Source organism: Protopterus annectens, chromosome 4.part1, assembly GCF_019279795.1.
Source record: "Protopterus annectens isolate FY-2018-M chromosome 4.part1, PAN1.0, whole genome shotgun sequence".
NCBI classification, from domain to species: Eukaryota; Metazoa; Chordata; order Ceratodontiformes; family Protopteridae; genus Protopterus; species Protopterus annectens.
The window spans coordinates 351,710,680-351,734,121 of record NC_056734.1 but is presented as its reverse complement, the minus strand read 5'-3'; the positions used below and the strand labels follow the sequence as shown (position 1 = coordinate 351,734,121).

Below are 23,442 nucleotides of genomic sequence, written 5' to 3'. Positions count from 1 at the left end.
CCTTTGAATGACACCAATACTTAAGCCAATTGTTGAAATTGATAATCTTGTCTTCATACTGTGGCATCATTCTTGGTGAGGGTAAGATGCTACTCAAGGTCAGGGTCATACCGGCCTGGGCTACATGCTCAGAGAGCTCCTCTATGTCTCTTTTCATGTAGTCCAGGGAGGTATGTCTCAGGTCATTCACACCAGCATGGACAATGACTGAGTCATATTTGTACTTGCCTTGGAGTGACCTGAGTGCTTGTGTTATGTGGCGGATCCTAGTGCCCGACAGGCAGCTCACCATGACCTTCTCCTTGTTCAGCCTGGTGAGTGGGACGTCAGTGTGCCTGATGATAGAGTCACCTATTACAAGTGTATCAGGTGTGTTGTTTAGCCTTAAGGGCTGTGACTGTTTGGCACACTGGCTTTGTGAGCTATGTGTTGCACGTGTTTTGTTTTGGGGTAGCGGTTGCTTGGGTGTCTGCTTTGGAGGTCTCTGCTGCTTAGGCAGATTTTTATTTAGAGCCTCCAAGTATGTTTTTGTGTGTTTATGTGTTTGGTTTGCTGTCGTGGTAGGTCTATGTGAGACTGGAATTGTAGTGAGTGTGGTTTCCTTCTCCTCCTGACTGGTTACGCCAGTACTGAGTTGAGAGAGCTTAGCCTCCAGTTTGGCTATATGGTTGCATCTCTCACATGTGTTGGACTTTGTTGGGAGGAGGAGAGGGTTGTCTGTGTACATGAGGCAGTTGTAACATTGCCTCAAGATTCCCAGATTCACCAGCTGGACTGGAGAGGAGATTGACAACTGACCTTTGGACATGCTAGAATAGTATTGGGAATTTCTTTATAATTGAAAAAATGGCCAATGGGGAACAAGGTACTCAGGGGAGTTTGTGAGGGTGTAGTGCTTTTAATTTTTAGTGCTGACTTATATAATTGTTTTAGTGAGCAAGTGCCAGGTAACTTAAATGCAAAAATGACAAACAGCAACTTTCTTTCAAGTGAAACAAGGAAATAAGTACAGTAAGCAATGCAGATATGACTAGGGATCCACAGAAGCGCTGAAAAGCCGCGTTTAGGTGGAATTAGCTTTTCAGGGAAATAACAAGCATACAAACAAAACTAGATTCAGCAGGCCTGGATCTAGTCTATGCTACAGCAAACAAGGTGTACCAATTACAGTAAGAAATAGTTCAAATATGCAGGCACTATAAGCCTTTAACCAGAAATTCCCAGCTCAGAAGGGCAGAGTCCAGCCTCTTCTCCCACAAGAGTGCAGACCATGAACCTTCTTAATGTAAAATAACTGGCCTGAAGCCCTGGTGCTTAAACCAGAACTAAAACTTTTAGAATAACAGACACTGAGCCCTCAATCAGCAGTTCCCAACTTAGAAGGATGTAAGTTACCTGTCCTGCCACCACAGTGCAGCCCACAGACCTTCCTAATGTAAAACAACTGGTCTAAAGCCCAAGTGCTTAAACTAAAAGGCTTAGAATAAGTTACACCAAGCAGTAATAAATACAACTGAGTACTTTTAAGATGACGCAAAAGCAAAATAAAGTAGGAAAAAACACAAATACAGTAAAAGCAGATAATTTTTTTTTTTTTTTTTTTTTAGTGGAAAGAGAGAAAGGAGTAGCAGAAACTAAGCTGATTGGCCTTCTCAAATGTTCTCCCTGTACTGGGTAGAATGAGGTAATCACACTAGACTGGGAGGAGGGTCCCAGATAAAATTTACACTAGGCTCGGGCAACTGCAAAGCCACCAACTATAAAAACACTATACCAGCAGGAAGGGAGGGTGGGAAACAAAGTGCAGAAATGTTTCACAGCTGAAAAGCAGCAGTGAGCCTTTAAATGAAAGTTTTAAACAGCTAAAGGAGCCTCTAGAAAAAAAGAGTTTACTGTAAACAGTTATCAGAAACAAACAACCCAACAGATGCTTAATAAAGGTGGACAATTTCCAGTTAATAACTCACACACAGTGAAACTAGCTAGAAAAATACACAGTACACAAAGTGCTATAAATAACAAAGAAATAAAGAACAAAATAAACAAAAAACAGGATACTTAATGTTATATATTATAGCTCCGAGTTTCCTCAGTGTCCTTCCTTCGATCAGTTCACTGTGAAATGGCAGAGCATTCACAACTGAACTTCTTAGGTAACAGAAAGTTGAAACCTGAGACAGCTTTTAAGAAAGAAATCTCAAAAGAACCAATGAGGTGCTTAGTCTAAGCTGTAGTCCAGGTGACCTCAGTCAGCCAATGACCTCAAACAATTCTGTCTCACAGAAATGGCTGATGGCCTTGGCCAAACCAATGTCTCTGAATATGTGCTCAGACACACAGCCTCCACAAACACTAGGCCCAAATACAAGCCTGAATATAAAAATGCTACAAATATCCCCACTACTTAGAACAAACTGCAGAAATGTTTCACAGCTGAAAAGCAGCAGTGAGCCTTTAAATGAAAGTTTTAAACAGCTAAAGGAGCCTCTAGAAAAAAAGAGTTTACTGTAACCAGTTATCAGAAACAAACAACCCAACAGATGCTTAATAAAGGTGGACAATTTCCAGTTAATACCTCACACACAGTGAAACTAGCTAGAAAAATACACAGTACACAAAGTGCTATAAATAACAAAGAAATAAAGAACAAAATAAACAAAAAACAGGATACTTAATGTTATATATTATAGCTCCAAGTTTCCTCAGTGTCCTTCCTTCGATCAGTTCACTGTGAATACAAAATTGGATAAGAAAACTTCATCAAAAACTAGGGATGATTTTACAGGGCCCAAAACTTTCTCACCAATGCAACTAAAACTACACTTGCCACTACTTATCCAATCCCCACTCTTCTTTATGGAGCTCCCATCCTTACTAACTTTCGGACTTCACAAAAATTAAAACTTAAACAATACTTTAACAAAGTTGCTAAATTTTCAGCAAATACTCCTTTCAAAATCCACCACTAAATAGCACTAAAAAGCTTAAATTGGTTAGATCTGCCTCATCAGTTAACATATACACAGCCTCTTACCACCTATAAAAGTATCCTCATCCATCTGCTTGTTCATTACTAAAAATAATTCAGTGCAACTATGTTCCCAGTTGGTCACTGCGATCCCATGACCAAAAACTCCTGTCTGTCTACAAACCTATCAAATCTGTTGGGCACTGTCTGTACTTGTACAAGGTTGCTAAGGCCTGGAACTCCTTACCTGTATCAATCAGGTCAATACCCTTCCTCCCATCTTTCAAAACAACTTTGAAAGACTTTCTGGCTAAAATCTGGCTCTGTTCTTGCTCAAAACCAGGATAAACTATGTCCCTAAATGTGAACAAGTATCTTTTCTTTCCTTATACCACTTTACTCTCCCTTATTCATACTTCCTTACTTCTATTCCTCATATTTCTCTCTAAATATACCATAAGCCTGTTTTCTCTCTCACTTCATATTGCAATTCCAATTTGTATTAGACTAACTTACCTTTAATTTCTCTACAAACTGTCTAAAATTTCTGTAAATATTAAATGATTGTCATATAACTTGTATCAATTCTTAATCAATGTTTTCATATTCTGTATAATTTGTTATAATTCTTTAAACTGCAGATGTTTTTGTTTCATTTTTGAAGATTGTAAAATTATTGTTCTTAAAATATTTTGTAATAATTTGAAGCTTTTTTCCCCAAGCCTCCACTGAAAATGGGCTTCTACCCAGTTGGACTTTCCTGGTAATCAAATATCAATAAATAAATAGCCAGAGATTCTGCGGACATTCCAAAATGTACTCAATAATTGAAGATAAGCACTTTCATCCAGTGTTACTGGCCTTCTTCAGACATCTTAAACCAAGATCATGTGACTCTAGAAATACAATTTCTTCATGTGACTATTTTAAATTTTAGAGATATAAATTTAATACAATGTATAATAAACCCTGCCTGCAATATTAACCTACACCTGTATTATCTTTTTTGACCCATCAATGCAAAAATAGAATTTATTTATTAAAAATAAAATATTAAAAATTGAATTAATATAAAATGTCCTGTCTAACATGTCATCTATTCTAACTTTTCATTTTTAAGACATTTGAGATTGAAATAATCTTATTAAGGCCAAGATCAACTGACACATTAAGAAATATTTGCCACCACAGTTCATGTTGCTCTAATAAAATATACCAAGGACCTTCTCTAGGGTTCACTTTTACATGTTCTGACACAATGAACCTAAACTCATGGTTGGCACATTCATTTATATGCCTAAACAACATAATGGTATTCTTTGATCTTTGAATTTCATAATTATGTTCATAAATATGCTGTTAAAGTTTCCGCACAGTTTTCCCAAAGTAAAACATTGGGCAAGCAATGCATTTCACAGCATAAACCACACCTTTTCTGTAACAACAAGAACGACCTGAAATTACAACCCGCTTCCCTCCTAGGATGATTTGATTACATTCAAAAATAAAGTTACATTGATTACATGTACCAAATTTTACCATATTACTCTTTTGTTTTTCCTTGAAAGATGGTAAGTTATTAAACCTATCTCTCCTATAAACCACTTTGAGACATGGCCCCAATTTGGCAATCACTTCTTTGTCACCTGCTATCAAAGCCCATTTCTTCTGTATAATACCCATTATATCATTGCTGTCAATGGAAAAAGTGGTAATAAAAGTGATTCCATCTATACCTTTACAGCATAGGGGGTACTCTCATTACCATTACCTAACTGAGTTTTGCCTCCCCTGGCATTTACAACAGAATATGAGGTAGGTGCTTTATACATGTCCAACTATCGTAGATCTTCCACTCCTTGGCCCTCATGAAGTAAATTGTTTAAAAATTGATCAAGAAAGCCTTGACACCCTAACCCACCAAATTCTTTAAAATCCACTTAATTACTAGGTGAAGGCAATAATATAGATACATATTGCCCTCTCACCCTTTTATTTGTAACTTCAAACTTTAAAGATTCTACCAGGGCTCTAGGATAGCTTCTATTGAGGAACAGCTGACTTATAAAATCACATTCGCTTTGAAAATTGTTAAACATCAGTGATCATCCTTGCTACTCATACCATCTGGCCTTTTATGGCTGCCTTTTTTACATGGGGGTGGTTACTAGTATAATGCCAACATTTATTAGAATAAGTATTCTTCCTAAAAATCTGAGATTTTAAACAGTTCTCATTAAAAATCCGTAAATGATAAAACTTCTAAATATGCAATAGATTCATAGGCAAACTGATAAGTAAATCATAAAAATTCAGTAGATCCATTAATATAATCAATAAATGATAAAATGTCATCATCAGGGCCACTCCATGAAATAAACAAAACCAGACATACAATTTTAGATATCAAAAATTTATTGATTCTCAGTTGTAACACCACTTGTTCAATGTTGATTCTCTAAGTCGGGACTCCTGTGATTTTTTGTCTAAGTGCAAGCAGTTGGGTCCCTTTCAGGATGGTATATTTTTGATTATAGACATCAAGGATGTTTTTACATGTATCTCATCTTGAAGTTGGCATAGAGTGGTTTACTAATTTTTTTTTACTGATTATGCACCTATAGGATAAGATAGAATAAATATGTTAGGACAGTTATTAGAACTAGTGTTGTGTAACAACTTTATTTATTATGAAGGGCATTATTTTTATTTATTTATTTATTTACTGGCATTTGTTTACAGTGAAAGTCCACTGGGCCAAGAAGAATCCATTTTCAGTGAAGGCCTGGGGAGAAAAGCTCCACAAAGGCAATTAGTATAACAATTACATAATTTTGGAACAGTTTATATTAGCAAGAAGCAGTTATAACAGGCATTTAAATGCAATAAAGTACAATATGAAAATCTAGATGGGTACAGAGAAATAATGTAAAAACACAAGGCATTGAAATAAATCCAAGGAACATATTCTAGTATACTCTGATGTTAGTGTACACTCCAGAGTAGACTCTGTTGTGAGTGTGGAAGTGACTAATATAGGTACAATTGGAATAACTATCTAAAGGTATATGTGTTAGAATTAGGGAGTGTGGAAGTGATTCATATAAGCACAATTACAATAACTATCTAAAGTATGTGTTAGAAGTAGTAAGAGTGGAAGTGATTAATATAGGTACAATTATAATAACTAAGGTATATGTGTTAGAAGTAGGGAGAGATTAGTGCTAGGAGTGATGAGTGTGAAGAAGTAATAGGAGTCAAGTTTTGGAGGAAGGAAGTAGAGGAAAAAGGTGATAAGATGTAGCGAAGAGGCATCAAGTCTTAGAGTAGTGGAAGTCATCTACAGCACCAGAGGGTGGACAGATGTTGTTTCAGAGCTGTATTGAAGGAGAAGATGTTACTGATAGTCTTAATAGCTAGTGGAAGTGCATTCCATAGTTTGGTAATAGAGAAGGAGTAGAGCATTTGACCTGCTGGAAGTTTTGGTTTGTCAATTTGCAGGAGAAATTGGTTTTCGGATCTGAGTGATCTATTTGGGTGGTAGTGAGTTAGGACTGGAGATAGGGCTGGGCAGTCTGATGGGTTGTATATAATTTTATGTGCTATGGTTACTTGCAGGTATGTTAAGTGATGTAGGGGTTCAAGCCCATTGACTGATTATAAGGAAGAGCAGTGATGAGATGAATATTTGGGATTGGTTACAAATTTGGTGACTTTATTGTAACAGGACACTAGCTTATTTTTAGGGATAACTGGATATTGGTGAGGAGTGGGGCACTATATAGGAGTGTGGGGAGGAGGAAGGTATGAGCAAGAGTTTGTCTGCAAGAGCAGTTAAGAAAATGTTTATGTCTATAGAGGGATTCTAGTTTTTGGTGTGTCTTTTTTAAGAGGTTTGGACGTGGAGATCAGAAGTAAGGTTTTCATGTAACATGACTCCCAGTAGTTTTGTACAAGGTACTACTTCTATGGTGGCCTTGTTTTGAGAGTATATGATGAATTCAGCCTTATTTATGTAGGTATTTTTCTTGAGGAGGTGAATAACAGCAGTTTGTTTTTTGGGAGTTAGAGAAAGGTGGTTATCTGTCATCCATGTTTCAATGAAGTTGAAAACATTCTGCATTGTATGCAGGAGTTCAGTAATAGAGTTAGCAGAACAGATTATGGTAGAGTCATCTGCATACTGAGCTACTGTACCATTAATAAGATTGGAGTGGAAGTCGATGAAAATACTAAAGAGTAGGGGGGCCTAATATTCAACATTTTTACAAATGATCTCTTCCTATCCTCTCCTCACTCTAAACTTATTCAATATGTAGATGATTCTACAATCATCTCTAACTCAGACAACCTAACTCACCTACATACCCTCACACAAGACACACTCCTGTCTTTCGAAAGATGGCTCACCACTAACCAACTCTTACATAACCCTAATAAAACTAAACTTCTCCTTTTCCTTCCCAAACCTCTCTAACATCTCAAAACCTCCTTCTCTATCTCTTCTCTAAACAATACAATCATTATGGCAGAGGCTCACACCAAACTTCTCATCGTACACATTGATGGTGAACTAAAATGCAACATCCACATCAACAACTGCATCAAAAAGATCCATCAGAAACTCGGGCTATTATACAAAAATAAAAAATTCCTTACTCAGGAATCTAGAACCTCCCTCGCCCAAGCCTACCTCCTTCCAACATTACTATATGCAGTCCCTATTTTTACCATCCTCCAAAAAAATCTATTACATAAACTTGAACTAACCTATAATAAAATTGTCAGCTTTGCCACAAATCTCCCCTACTGCTCACACCACTGCCTCTCTCTACAAAAACTTAATTGGCCAGAGTTCCACAACCAACACTTTTTACCTCAGCTTCATATGACACAATATATCCTGCTAGACCCCCAAGCCTGTCCCTCATTAATTACTCTCGTCTCCCCTTATTTCCCTAACCGCAAACTTTGTAGCTCTGACCAACATCTACTCCAAATCTCCAAACCTAATAAAACCATAGGTAAAAGTCTATATAGTCATGCAGTCTCCACTGCATGGAATAACCTCCCTCTCCCCATCAGATCTCTCCAAAACTCATCCAGTTTCAAAATAGCCCTAAAGGACTACCTGCAAGAATCATGGTCCTGGCCCTGTAAAGACCACACTTGATCCCCCCTGCTTGTAAGCCTGCTTCACTTTTCCTTCCACCTGTAGTTCCTTTTTCTCAACATCTACCTAGTGTTTACTAAGCCCTGCCATACCCTCTACCCTCTCCTCACCTTTTACCTTTAATCTTTTATTTATTCTCTCTTCTCTCTTCTCTCTATCAATCCTGAACTCCTCTACACTTGTTTTTCCCTCTAAATAGAATATTAAACTCATCATATAAACCTATCTTACAAACTTCTCTAGTCTGTATTTTTCCATTTTTTTATATGCAGCTGTAAATAGTTTTATATCTGTTTTTCAGTTTTATATGCAACTGTAAATAATTCTGGTATCTAACTGTAAACACTATTGCAACTGTAAACTTGATTCTGTATCTTCTCTAAACATTGTATTCTGGAGCTTTTCTCCTCGGGTCTCTGCTGAGAAAGGGCACCTGCCCAGCCAGACTAACCCGATTAACAAACGGCAAATAAATAAATAAATAAATCAATAATATAGAGCCTTGGGGGACACCTGTGAATGTTTCAAGGAAAGGAGAGAAAGAGTTTTGCCATTTAGTAGATTGTTGTCTGTTATTTAAGTAGCTGATAAACCAATCTAAGGTTGAAGAGGAGATACCTAGATTTGAGAGTTTGGTGAGTAGCAGAGGGTAGGAAATAGTATTGAAGGCTTTAGAGAGGTCAAGAAATAGAGAAGATATGATTTTACCGGTATCTTCAGCTCGATTGACTGTATCCAAGAGTGATATGCAGAAGTTGTGCTATGGCATGGCCTGAAACCATGCTGAGTGGGGGAAAGAAGCTGGTTTTGAAGTAGATAGCTGAGAAGTTGTTTATGGATGCATTTATCCAAGATTTTAGAAAGGGAGGAGAGAATAGCAATAGATCTAAAGTTTGAAATATGTATGTTGCTGCCACCTTTGTGGAGGGGCAGAATAAAAGATTCATTCTTAAATGCAACTTAAAGGGGTAGCCATGGGCTCCCCTCGTGGGACCTTATATTCCAATGTTGTGATGGCCATGTGGGAACATCGGTACTTATTTAACATCTCTTATTCTTGTTATATAAAATTGTATGTCTAGTTTTTGGATGATTTGTTTATTGCATGGAGTGGCCCTGAGGATGAGATTTTATCATTTATTGATTATATTAATGGATCCACTGAATTTTTACAATTTACTTATCAAATTGCCTATGCTTCTATTGTATATTTAGATGTTTTATTATTTAAGGACTTTAATGAGAACTGTTTAAAATCTCTGATTTTTAGGAAGAATACTTATTCTAATAAACTGTTATATTATAGTAGTAACCACCCTCACATATAAAAAAGGTGATCATAAAAGTTCAGATGGTACGAGAGGCAAGGATGATCATTAATTTTAATGATTTTCAGAGAGAATGTGATTTTATAGGTCAGATGTTTCTCAGTAGAGAAGCACTCTGGTAGAATATTTAAAGTTTGAAGTGATTTTATAGGTCAGATGTTTCTCAGTAGAGAAGCACTCTGGTAGAATATTTAAAGTTTGAAGTTACAGAAAATGGCGAGAGGGCAATATGTACTGATATTACTGCTGTCACGTAGTAATGAAGGGGATTTTAAGGAATTTGGTGGCTTAGGGTGTCAAGGCCCCCTCTATAAATATTCAAACAATTTACTTCATGCGGGCCAAGGAGAGGAAGATCTAAGATGGTTGGACATGTATGATGCACCTACCTCATATTCTGTTGTAAAAGCCAGGGGAGGCAAACCTCCATTAGGTAATGGTAATGAGGGCATCCCCTTAGGTTGTAAGAGTATAGATGGAAACACTTTTATTATCACTTTTTCCATTGACAGCAATGATATAATGGATATTATACAGAAGAAATGGGCTTTGATAGCAGGTGACAAAGAAGTAATCACCAAATTAGGGTCATGTCCTAAAATGGTTTAGAGGAGGGATAGGAATTTAAAAGATTGGGTTAACAGCTTATCATCTTTCAAGGAAAAACAAAAGGGCAATATGGTAAAATGTGGCATATGTAATCAAAGCAACTTTATTTTTGAATGTAATCAAATCATCCTAGGAGGGACGTGGGTTGTAATTTCAGGTCATTATTGTTGTTACACAAAAGGTGTGCTTTATGCTTCAAAATGTATTACTCGGCTGGTGTTTTATGTTGGGAAAACTGAGCGGAAACTTAAGCAGCATATTTAAGAACATAATTATGAAATTCAAAGATTGAAGAATACCAATGCATTGTTTAAGCATATAAATTAATGTGCCAACCATGAGTTTAGATGTGTTGTTTTAGAACAAGTAAAAGTAAACCCTAGAGGATGTCCTTGGAATATTTTATTAGAGCAATGTTAACTGTGGTGACAAATATCTTTTAATGCGTCAGTTTATCCTGGCCGTATTGAGATTATTTCAATCTTAAGTGTCTTAAAAATGAAAAGTTATAATAGATGATGTATTAGACAGGACATTTTATGTTAATTCAACATTTTAATATTTTATTTTTAATAAATAAAGTATATTTTTGTACTGATGGGTTGAATATGATGATGCAGGTGTGGGTTAATATTGTAGGTAGGGTTTATTAAACATTGCATTTACTGAATTTTTAAATTTATATCTTTAAAATTTAAAATGGTCCCATAAGGAAATTATATTTACAGAGTCATATGACCTTGGTTTAAGATGTCTGAAGAAGGCCGGTAATACTGGACGAAAGCTCTTTATCTTTAATAAACAAGTACATTCTGGGCTGCCTTCTGCTTTTGCTTTTTTTATTTTTTGTTAGTTTTAGTGAGTTTTGATTCTGTGTACATTACATAACAGTCACTGCATTTTAGAAACAGATTTTGTGATGTGTGGCAAATATTGGCCATTAGCCAATTAGCTCTAGTTTATCAGTCCCATAACAGAGTTGTGCTAAATCCCTGCATACTATTACATAGCATCACAGTTACAATTGCAAAAAATGCTTCTTAATTTATTCCTGATAATAGCATAACAGAAAATGCCATACTGAAGTTAAATATTCATTCATGCATGCATTCAATTGTTCTTTTTTTGAATACCTTCTTAAACTAATGTAGGAACTTGGGGAAGCCTGGGCCAAGCCTGACACTTAATGTGCACTGAAACCTGCCCTGAATGGGTTTCCAAACCAACACAGGTCACGCGCGCGTGTGCGCACACACACACACACACACACACACACACACACACACACACACACACACACACACACACACACACACACACACACACACACACACACACACACACACACACACACACACACACACACACACACACACCACTCATATTTCACGTGGACACAGAAAGGATGTGCATTCATTGCAGAGAAGGCACCTCTTTTTTGAGCCATGTATTATAAGGCAGCATCACTAACTGCTATACCACGGTGTTACACATGTTTCTGTTATATTATCTGCTGAAATTGGTTTTGCTGTGGCTCTGCACTGGGTCATGGTTGAAGAGTCCATTTAACCATTTAAGAAACAAGCAAGTGATAAATAAATAGTTAAGATGTTTCAGGGCCTGAGTTTTAATAACTTTACATTTGTGAGTTCAGAAATTACACAGATGCATGTTCATTTTTTTTAATTTTTTTTTTTTATACATTTGTTTACTAAGTAAGCTCAGTGGATAAAAGTGTGTCCCTTGTCATGATTCACCTGGAAGCACTATCTCAACCGCAGAGAGAACCACACCCAAAAAATGGCAAAACATATATTTTTCAACAAGTCTTGAACTTTTCTGCATTGCTAATGCATCTGTATAAAAGTAAATGGTTACTGCTATTTTCCAACTTGTTTTATCCCAAACTGATCTGAAGGAGGCTGCCATGGATAGCATTATTTTGTTTTACAGTCAATGGCTTCAGCTTCCTCACGTCATGTTAGAGGAAAGAAATCCTTCTGATGAGGGGATTATTTACTGTAGTTTTTCTCTCATCAGTTTACAACAGTACTGTGACTGCCTAGTGATCACTGCTTGCATCAATCTGCATTTTTAATTACTTTTCTTCCTTTGAATTTCATTAGTGGTCATCTCTGCTACACTATTTCAAAGAATGTTTAAATGACGGGCTTGAAAATGCAGCTGCGTAAATTGTTCTTTTCAAAGTAACAACTGCAGTTCAGTGCTCAGATGTGAGAAATCTGCTCCCTGTGATTAATGTGTTACTTGGGCTGAAATGGTTTGTGTTGCATTCACAGTTTTAAATATTGTCGCTAGAATTAGTCTTTGATGTTAATCTTTCTCTAACTCACTGACTTTTCTCAACAAAACAATGTACACAATGCAAAAATGCTGCAACAAAATAGAAGAAATATGCACTTTTACAGAAATTACAGTGTAGAAAAAATGTAAGATCAAATACTGACAAAAAGTAAGAATAGTTGGAGGAACATACTTTCCTTCTTTGTGGTACTGACTTTTCTTTGTGGTGAGAGAAAGACATTTGCATCTGAAAATTAAGCTTGAAAGCCCTGCCTTTGCTCAGACTCTAGGTTACGGTATTTATCTGAGGTGTGATGCTTGCAATCTCTAACTGATAAGGCACATTTAAATGCCACTGTTTAAGAGGCATTGTTTTCTTAGTGACTCTGTAGTTGGGATAAGTGACCTGACTTTCTTACTCTGCCACTCTTAGTAGCCTGTGTGACGTAACAGATGAGACAAATGCAGGAAAGAAAGACAAACATTATTAAATGATGGCTTTTTGTATATGAAGTGTTTAGTGCTGGAATACATAGAAGCAAAATACATTTTTGGAAAGAAAAACTTGACTTCTAGGTGGAGTTCTCCTTTAAGTGAGTTGCATACACCATGTACCCTTGATAACAGGGAGAAGCCCTTTATCAGATTGCAGTCTTAGTCCTCTGTGCTAGCTGCCTGTTCTATTACAACAGTCACAGTCCTCACTTTGCTACAGCTCCTTGTCACTTTGTATGCTTTTCCTTACTTTCATTCAAATACAGTAATAAAATGTTGTGGGTTATGTTGTTGTTGTTTGACTTTCGACTTTTCCTGGTTAGGGGTCGCCACAGCAGAACTCCAGTTCGCTATTGGCAGTTGTTTTTTATGGTGCTGAGTTGTCAGCCCGACGCCCAACTTTCAACGAAGGCGCACCCATTCTACGCATGTCTTCCGAACGCCCACTCGACTGCGGGGAGGACATGCAGACTCCACACAGAAGGCACTCCCAACCCAAGTCGAGAATCCAACAGGAGAACCTCTTGCTGTGAGGCAACAATAAGCAGTAAAATATAATCTGGTCTATAGTTGCTGGTTCACACACACACACACACACACACACACACACACACACACACACACACACACACACACACACACACACACACACACACACACACACACACACACACACACACACGCACACAAAATTAATCTGACCAAGGTGCAGTGTCATATGATTAGTGTAACAAGTTTCTTATCTTCACATTATAATTGTCCAACACATGCTTTATTTAGTTTTGGCCGCTGTATTGCAGACTAGAAGCTGCTTGCTATTGGTGTCTCTCCACAGTCTCAGACACTAGGAGTCAGTTCTGATCCCCTGCTAGACCTAATTTGAAATCCTCTCCTTGCCTGAAAGATTTTATTTTTAGTGACTCTGTAATGTAAACATGATTTCCTATCTCATTTGGGTATCAGACAATTTTTAACACATGGAAATTAATTCATTTAAATCCTTGGGTATCTTTAGTCTATTTCCTAACTGATATATCCACAACCCCTTTTCTCATTTTTGCAACAGTGACAATTATCTAGTGCCAAGGTTCATACCACCAGGTGGTTAGCCTGGATACAGCCGTTTTTCCACACCACACACATTCACACCTATAGCCAATTTAGAGTGTCCAGTTCACCTACTGCATGTATTTAGAATGTGGGAGGAAACAGGAGCACACAGGGGAAACCCATGCAGACTCCACACAGAAGGCACCCCAGTCAAGAATCAAACTGGAGAACCTGCTGCTGTAAGGTAACTGCTAGCTGCTGTGCCACTGTGCCAACCTAAGTGTTCCAGACATTTATGGTGTTTTGTGTGATCAGAAGTGCCTCCCATAATATTTGCAAAGAGTAATATCTATCATCTTGAAGCGTTGTACTCTATGTGTTTTACTGTGTGGCTGCTATTAATCTATATTAGTTACAAGTCACAGTATTTAAAAGTATATAAGTATACTGTACTTTTGTAACATTGTCTTCAATTAAATAACTACAGTGCAGGAAAGTGCAACAGATATCTTAATGCAACCCTATGTAAGAAATGCAGATTCTTGGCACAGTGTAGCCCAAACAAAATCTGTTTCCTAAAATTTCTTTTTCTTTGTCTTCTTTGTGAAACATTGTGTTTGTTTTGACTAAGATTTTATGGTACAATAAATGCATCCTTATGAGACAAGGACCACTGTAATTCAAAGGCTGTAGCTATGTCTTTCATTAGTTAAATATGCTGGTTTGGATCAGTGTTGTGCTTGTCTTGCACCTTCATTTTCTAAGAACAACATGTGGGCTCTAGACTTGAAAAACATCTTGTGTTTGTGTCAAAATGATTAAAAGTTTTCTTAAATGCATTAGTGCTGCCCAAAATGCACTGCTAATAAATGTTCAACAGAGTGTTTCAGAAGGACAAGCTTTCACTATGTGCTAAAAATATAACATCAAATTGGAAGTATGTAATTAAGATGTCCACGTGCAAGAAAAATGCTAATTAAATAAAATTACACACTGTGAATAGCTCTGAATTAGATGTTAGTCAGCTAATGCATAATTAAGTAATTCATCTTTGAATTAAATCAGAGTTAATACGATGGTCTAATTTTTTATGTAAAATGTTGGTGGATTAAAGTAAATATATTAAGAAGAAATGGTTCTCATATAGGAGATAGAAAATTTCATTTTCCTTTCATATGATATAGATTTCTGGCAATGGATTTCAATGTCTGTAAGTATGCAGATCACAGCATTTCAAATCACAACCGTGAATGGCTTTTCCTGCTTTTTAGTACTATTCTGATTAAGAAAAAAGTGAGGTTTGCATGTTGCATATGCACTTGAAGGGGTTACTCCAAGGTTTTTCCTTACAGGATAAATGCATTCAGTATAAAGGCAATTTCCAAAAAAAAAAAAAACAAAAACATAAAAAAAACCCCAAAAAAACAAAAATGCTTCTTAGAAACTCATAAAAAATTAAATAAAGAAATTAATAGACACAAAACAGATCATGTTAACACTAGAATTTTATGAAATTTGTAGGCCTGTATGAGCAGCGGAAGCAAGAAGTGTTATCTCCAGAGCTAGCCAGAAGTTGCTATGGCAAGTAGCACCCAGTAAACTAGTCGGTGCTGTACAATACTAACAAATTGGTTGTGCTGGCAATGATGACACTGTAATCAGTAAAGACAAGACAAAGAGTAATGAAAAAGGCAGTACTGCTGAAGTAGGTAACTGGAAAAGATAGTACTGAAATTAGAATGCTGCAGAGGACAGCTCTTACGACAGCAATAACAGGATGAGACATTGAAGATGACATCACTGAACAACAGTTAGAGGCAGATAATGAGGTCAGCAATTATAGCTTGCAGGACAGCAGCACTGTCTGAGGACAGTCCAAGTTACAATAGCAAAGTGAAGAAATGCGATGGAGCAGGTAGTGAAGACAGTGATCATCAAGCGGAGAGAACTAGTGAGGACTCTACTAGACAGAATAGCAGAAAAGAATGTGCAGAGCTGGAAGTGATAGTGAAGGTAAAAAAGATAATAATGAAAGAAGACAAAGACAGCAACAGAAGACAATGACCGAAGCACACAACATCAAGGAAGAAAGAACTACAGATGACAGATCTTGTATATCGTTTTTCTAGATCTTACTTTTAGCATTTCCTCTGACAAGCTGCATCCTTGAATTTCTCGACTTTGTCGTATTTCTTGAGCTACTTCTAGTCTCCTTTTTCGGTTCTTTTCTGCTTCTATCCACAAATCATCCAAACTAAAACGTGTGTAGGTAGCTTTGGTACTCACAGGACAGATATAAGTATCTACTCCAGTAGCTTCAGAAATCAGTAATGCCCAGCATGTGTTGCCAGTATCTCCAGATAGATGCTGGCAAGGCATTGTATTGGAACGCTTCTTGCTGCGATGGGTAACTGCTTTCTCTGATAACTTTTTCTCCAGGGTTCCATGACTGTGAGGTGCATTATCCAGCTGTAAGTATTGAGTGAAATATTTTACATTATTTGTCAGAACATTAGGCATAGTCATTTTCACAAGGTAGTCAGCAAGGGAAAAGTACAAGCAATGACAAAACAAATGCAGAAATGCTGCTTTTACTAGTGTCTTCAATTCAGCTCTCGTATTTTCATACTTATTTTACACGAGTGACTAAAATATATAATTGTTGAGATTGTTTGCATAGTTCTAGTATAAGGAAGTAAACAAATATGTGTTATACAATACATAAATACCAGCTATACCAGAACATGCGAACATATGAAGACCTCCATCCCCCCTAAAACATATTTCATGTGTCACCAATAATGCAGGCTTATAGGAAAAGGACCTTGAATATTTCAGTCAGAATGACTCCTACATGTGATAAGGACAATACTCATCATAAAATCTAAGCTGCTTTGAGACTGAATATTTTTTTATTTAGGCTATGTACACTAGATGATTGAAACAGCATTCAGTGAACACTGTTTGCTCCGTTTTGCTTGCAAAAATATGACATGGATGTAATCCACCGTAAAAACGTATTTCTGTAGTAGTGCCTTTATACTTCTTACCTGTCAGTTAACAGAATATTCCTCTGACAAGGAAACTCTGTTTCAGGCTGAAGGCCAGGTTTGTCTATGTTAAACCGACTTTCACACTGCAGAGTTAGAGAAGCATCTACTAATTATCATCTTTGTGGTGTGTTCATGTTACAGTAGTTCTGTCCATGTAGGTACTCTCCAAGTACCTTTATTCCACTAGACAAAGAAAGGCTACCTGATTGGATTATCTGCATACAGTGTATTTGCCCTGTCATTGTGGTTTGGCTATGGCTGAAGAAAGTCTATCAGCCTCAGTTCACTTACTCAGATAACAAAGAATTAATTAAATAAATACACTGAAATAAACTTCCTGCTTCCTGTCATTAGCATGCTCTGTACTTTTTATTAGATGCTAAAGAAAAGGAGGAGACATAAATTAAAAAGAGAGCAATGGGTCATATGTGCTACATTCTCAGACGTCTTTATGAAGACAGGGGTTCAGAGTCTGAGAAATTACATCAAAGTTAATTCTGACACTTTCTTCTGCTAAAGTAACTAAACTAGCTAACTGCAGAGATTTGAGATTGGGAAATATGCAGCTTTGAAATGCAATACATCTGAAGTTAAATGTAATGAAATCTGAAGACATCAGACCACAAAGAGTCAACGGTCGGCAAAGGGTGATGTCTTCAGTCATTTGGAATGAAAACAAGTGAAAATAAACATGCTAGCCTTACAAATTGTTACTCATAGTAAAAAGACCATGGGATTAAAACACATATTCTGTAGCTTTATACTATGATTATGAAAGTAGCATGGTTCCTTAATATGAATTTCACTTCTGGCAATGACACTATGGAACTGCATTCTTGACATATCTTAATTCACTTACTAGTGTGTAGAGTATGCAGTTGTGGTGGACCCTGTGCCAATGTCGCTAAAAGCGATGGCCATGCACCTTGGCTATTCCCTATACCACTGTCATATATGGAAGCAAATAATAAAATGTGCAGTCTCTTTTACCTTCTCAGCAATGTAGGGGTTAAGTGCATTTTATTTAAATACAGGTGGACTGGTGTTGGTGATGCTCCCATGGGTGGGAGCATGTTTATAACTTTCCTGGGAGCAGGCTGGCAGCTGGCTGTAAGGTTTGTGTACCTGAATGCACAGCACACAATGTCAGGATGAACTATACCATTTCTTTTTAAACATGCGATTCCATGTTGTGTTGTGCTGAGTAAGGGTGCTACTGTTGCTCAGCTATGTTATTCCAAAGAAGAGTGGAAAATGGACATGATGGGACTGGGATGCTCCAGATTACACATATACACATTGGGATTTTTTATTCAACTGAGAGCAAATTTGGTGAGTGAATGTGGGTTTAATTTGGCACAGTGACGTCACCGATTCTGGTCATGTAGAAGATAAAGGAAAAGGAAGGCATTGTTTTCTAGCAGGTTTCCATCTTGTTATAGTATGTATTACCTAACCTAAGCTGCTGTGTGTCTGTGTGTGTGTATTTAGTAAGGCCCCCTGCATGAAGGAATGGTTGGATATGACTGCACAATGATTGTGACTTGTTGATTTTTAGTGAAAAGAAAATGGAAAAGCAAACAGTGATGATTTGGTATTTAATGGAATGCAATTGAGCTGTCGAAACAGATCCCAGTTCAAGGGCAAAAGCACAATATGCTCATGTAAGGGCCTTGGGTCTTTTAAAATACACCTGTCTGGTACCACTTCTAGACATGACGTTGTAGGTAAGGTAAACACAAAAGCTAAATGTCAGTTGAATTAACTTAGTTGCAGTGAAGAACAGGGGTCACTCATAATCATTTCTGTAAAGCAGGACAACCTACTGCAGCCCTCTATGTATGAAATCTCTGTCTCTGAATGGGAAAGATGACAACCCATTAATATCTGCATAACTTGACTTACTTATATTATCAATGACTTACATAAGCACTGGTACAGTGTACAGACAAAAATCAAATAAAACGTTTTATCAGTTCTTTCAAATTCATTCTAGGTTTAGTAAATCCCCTAAGGTGCAGCAGTTAGCTTGTCGCCTCACAGCAAGAGGCTCTCCGGTTCAATTCTCGGCTGGAGTACTGTCTGTGTGGAGTCTGCATGTTCTCCCTGTGATCGACTGAAATTTAAAAGACATGCAGGTAGGTGCATGCGTGTGTGGGTGTGCCTCCTCTGACAGTTGGGCATCAGGCTGGCAACTCGACACCTTAAAAATCACTGCCAATCACAAGTGGACCGGAGATCTGTTGTGGTGACCACTAACCGGGAAAAGCCAAAAGACTTTATTATTTTTGTCAGTATCTGTGGACACTTTGCAGATTATACATCAATAAACAATTTTACATTGTTCCAGACCACCCGAGTCAGTCTTTTTAAGTTAATTTCTGGAAGCAGTTCACTTAAGGCAGTTGTTACACACACACACGCGCGCGCGCACACACACACACACACACACACACACACACACACACACACACACACACACACACACACACACACACACACACACACACCCCATTTAGGTTTTTAAGGAATCTCCTTCAATGTCATTGCCACAGTTAAACTGGATCATTGTTCATGTAAGTGAGCTGATTAAGCTGATGTTAACATGCGCATGATTTAATGGTGTCACAGTTGGTGAAGAGTGATTCTCAAGACTGCAAGTCAGTGTTGTAATTTCTATATTACACTGCCTCCTATAATTAATTTGTATTTGCTAACTGGTATAGAGCAGTGATCCTTATGGACTTTCTTCAGACTCAGCTCAGAGGAGTGACTTGCTCAGGGTCATGCAGTAGGCACACAGCAGGCAAATGAAGGCTGAAGGAATGAAACTCTGGACTAAAGAATGAAGCTCATTATCAGGTCATAGGCTTAATCATATGCACTAACTGCCACTGTACTTCTGGAAAACATAAAGATGCCAGTACCTGACCTCAGCGTGATGTATGTATTAGGACAGTTCTAATGATCTGCGAGCATCCTTTCACAATGCAGGAACCAGGAGCGGCCTTAAGTCAACTGGTGCCCTAGGAAAAAGGGCTATATGGTGCCCCCCACCACACCACCTGGTGCCCCCATCCTGGTCTACCTACACCAAATAAATACTGGAAAAGTGCCCCTGCTAGAGTGGTGCCCTAGGTGGCTGTCTAGTTGGCCTATGCCTAACCCGTTCCTTAAAATCCATCACTGCTCTACCTGAAATTGTTTCTCTCTTATTTACAAAATTGGTCAATAATCAATGTCAATGCATTTAGGCTGTATCTCACAGAACATCTCACTTCACAAGCTAACTGTAAAGAAGCAATAACTTGAAGTGTAACTACATCTTAATAACTGCATTCTGCTTCTTACCTGTATTTTCCTCCTTACAAAGTACCCCCTTCACTGCCACAGGTAAAAAGGCATGCACTAACTCATGCAACAGAAACCAATGCTTTTTATGGCATGATTTTTAGAATATGGTACTATGGAGTGCTTTTTATAAATTAGTACAATAATTATTTAAACAAGTATGTTATAGATCTAAACTACTTCCAGCCCCCATAAGTCAGAATAATTGACAAGCTAGATGAATTCTGTACATTACTGGTGTCAGATAAGGCAACATGTAATGGCTGTCACTTTGTTTTAAGATCTCAGGTTAAAGCTGCAGGATCAATGGTTTGGATTAAATGAAAGTAGCTGGGATATGTAGATATGAAATGGGAGGAGGCACCCAAGCTATCATATTTATTAGATGTGTTTCTTCTAGTTTTATCCATTTGTATTGTTAGAAATTTCTAACTCTCATTTGGGGATGCCTAGAATAAATGTAAACAGTCTCTGTCAGTAATTTGGAAGAAATTACCCTTCCTCATCTTTCAGTGACATGGAATTTGGTGCTCTTACTTCAGAGATGTGGTGTTGGGATCATTTATATAAAGCACCTTTAACAAATAATCTCTTATCAATGGTGTTTTGACATGGAGATTAAAGTCCTTATGTACCTAGCCCTATCCAGAGATTCCTGCACTGCCTCAAAGGAAAATGTACTCTAGACTGCAGATGAACATAAGACTGTAAGCTTAGTAGCTGATCTTTTAGTAGCTGTCGGGTTAGTCTGTCTAGATTGCCTATTCATTTGTGCATGATAATGTACTTAATTGCTTGCCAGCAATGAGGTTGGGGGGGGGGGGCAATTTGGTAAGCAACTTTTTGGACTGCACTAAACCCCATACTGAACTGTGTAAGCTGAGCCCCTTCCTACAAATATCAGTAACCTATTCTGCTTGAGGACACATTTTTGTTTTTTTAGTAATCTTATGCAGCCTGGCATAAAACACAAGACAGAAGGATACAAATGTTACACTAATCTTTGAGGCTAAATGAGAAAATAAAGGTAGGGCAGATGTTGTAAAATGCACATGCTTACGTAGTTGCCAAAGCAAACTTGATCTGGTAATGCCACAAAGATTTTTGTCCTTGTCTGCAATGATCTTCTAACTGGTATGGATAGAGAGACACACATAAATCTAAATGTCTTTGCTAGAAAGTTCTTTCTGGAGGACAGTGAAGAATGAAACAATGAAGAGCCATTAACATTCTATAGATTATAGAACTATAGGCTACAGCAACAAATAAAGACCACTTTGCACAACTAATATCAGTTATTCAGATATAATATATTTAAGCAATGCCTGCTTACATCTAAAAGAAATTAAGGTACAGGTAATAACTTTGATCTATTGTACCCTACATTCCTAAATCAGAGCTCATGTATCCTCATAGCAGGTTAGGAATTTTCAATGAAATATGTCACTTGAGCAGGAGTTGTCTAAGCCTAGTTGTTCTAGTATTTCTGGTGGATAGCCAGATCTGGATGGCTCACAGTGATGGCCTTTACATCCTATGAGAAAGAATATCCATCACATGTAGTCCAGACGTACCTCACTTGACAACACAACATAGTCGGAAAAGATGTTATCCTCTTTGTGAAAAAAATGTTTTCCAACTTTACATCTGAGCTAGCAACTGATCTTTCTTTAACTTTTTCCATTTTATTTTTGACCATTTCTTCTTTTGTTAGGACTGTTTATTTGTTCAAGATCTTTAATATCTTCTGTCATGGTATCCCTTTTCATACTTTTTTGTGGTTTACACTGTGTTTGGCAGCGGTAGGATATCCACATCACATATTAATTAGTTGGTAAATACTAATTGGCTTGTAGTGGTGTGGGTAGAGTGAATCCTGTAGCTTGTGTACAGTGAGCTTTGAAGTTGTTTTGTACTCTAAAACAGCCACACAGTGAATACTCAGAGTTCAGATCACAATTGTTTTATTTCTTTTGTTAGCTTAGTTAGTCAGGGTGAACAGGCAGCATGTCAGCAGAGGAGTGTGGAAAGCTGACAAGTAGCCAGCAGGCAGAGATGTACCAGGCTAGGGGACTGGTGCATGGAAACCTGACTAAGGCAGACCTGATTGCAGCCTTGGTTACAGCTGCATCAGAAAACAGCAACCAGGAGGACAATCAAACTGGCAGTGGAGATATAATACCCTCAGAGAAGGGACAGCTCAACCTTTCTGCAGTGGACTTAAAAATCCAGCTGGAGCTAAAGAGACTTGAGTTGGAGGCCAGGTGTGTGGAATTAGAAGCAGCTGAGAGACTGAGGTGTCTAGAGAGTGAGGAGAATGAGAAACCACTATGCCAAGAAGCTGAGGGAAAAGAAAGGCAGAGGCAGCATGAGAAGGAGATGCTGACTCTTCGCCAGAGTCATGGAGGTAATGGGGAAGGGAGTAACTGGACCCCAGAAGCATAAAAGGTCAGTAAATTTCTTCTGCAGTTTAATGAGGGGGATAATTTTGATAGTTTCATTCATATGTTTGAGAGCGTATGTAAACAGTATGATGTTGACCAAGGGCTCTGGGTACGGTTCCTGACCCCCTTACTCCATGGTAAAGCTATGACTGTTTTATCTAAAATGCTTGACATTGCATGTTTTGATTATACTGCTGTAAAACATTGTCTGTTAGAACTGTTTAAGGTAACACCTGAAACGTACAGGAAAAAGTTTTGTGAGCATAGACACAAGGCAGATGAAAGTGTGTGTGAATGTGTTGCTGAATTGAGCACTTATTTTCATAGGTGGGTGAGTGGATGTCAGGTCACCACTTTTGAAGGGCTGGCAGACCTTTTGGTGAGGGACAAGCCCTTAGCACTTTGCCTGAGGACATGAGGATCTGGTTAGCTGATAGAACATGTGCTATTTCAGATGAGTTGGGGAAGAAGGGAGACCTATACCTGGCATGCAGGGCAGCCCTGCACAGGAAGGGGACCCCCAGTACTGCTCATGGGTCTAAAGGAACCCATGGTGGGCAGCACAGACTGTCCCAACAGAATCTGCCAGTAGCAGGGGAATCCACTAGTCCAGGTACACATCCAGGAGCTTGGGTTAAATGTTTTGAATGCAACCAGTGGGGCCATG

General features: G+C 37.9%; 1 protein-coding gene across 1 annotated transcript in view; it reads right to left on the bottom strand.

Moving 5' to 3' along the window:
- Window positions 1-23,442, bottom strand: part of ARHGEF4 (Rho guanine nucleotide exchange factor 4) — a 1,506,374-nt gene that overhangs the window by 1,412,190 nt on the left and 70,742 nt on the right. Inside the window, exon 2 of the mRNA XM_044070170.1 lies at window positions 16,064-16,396. Coding sequence (XP_043926105.1) covers window positions 16,064-16,396 — 333 coding nt within the window. The remainder of the gene's footprint in view (window positions 1-16,063; window positions 16,397-23,442) is intronic.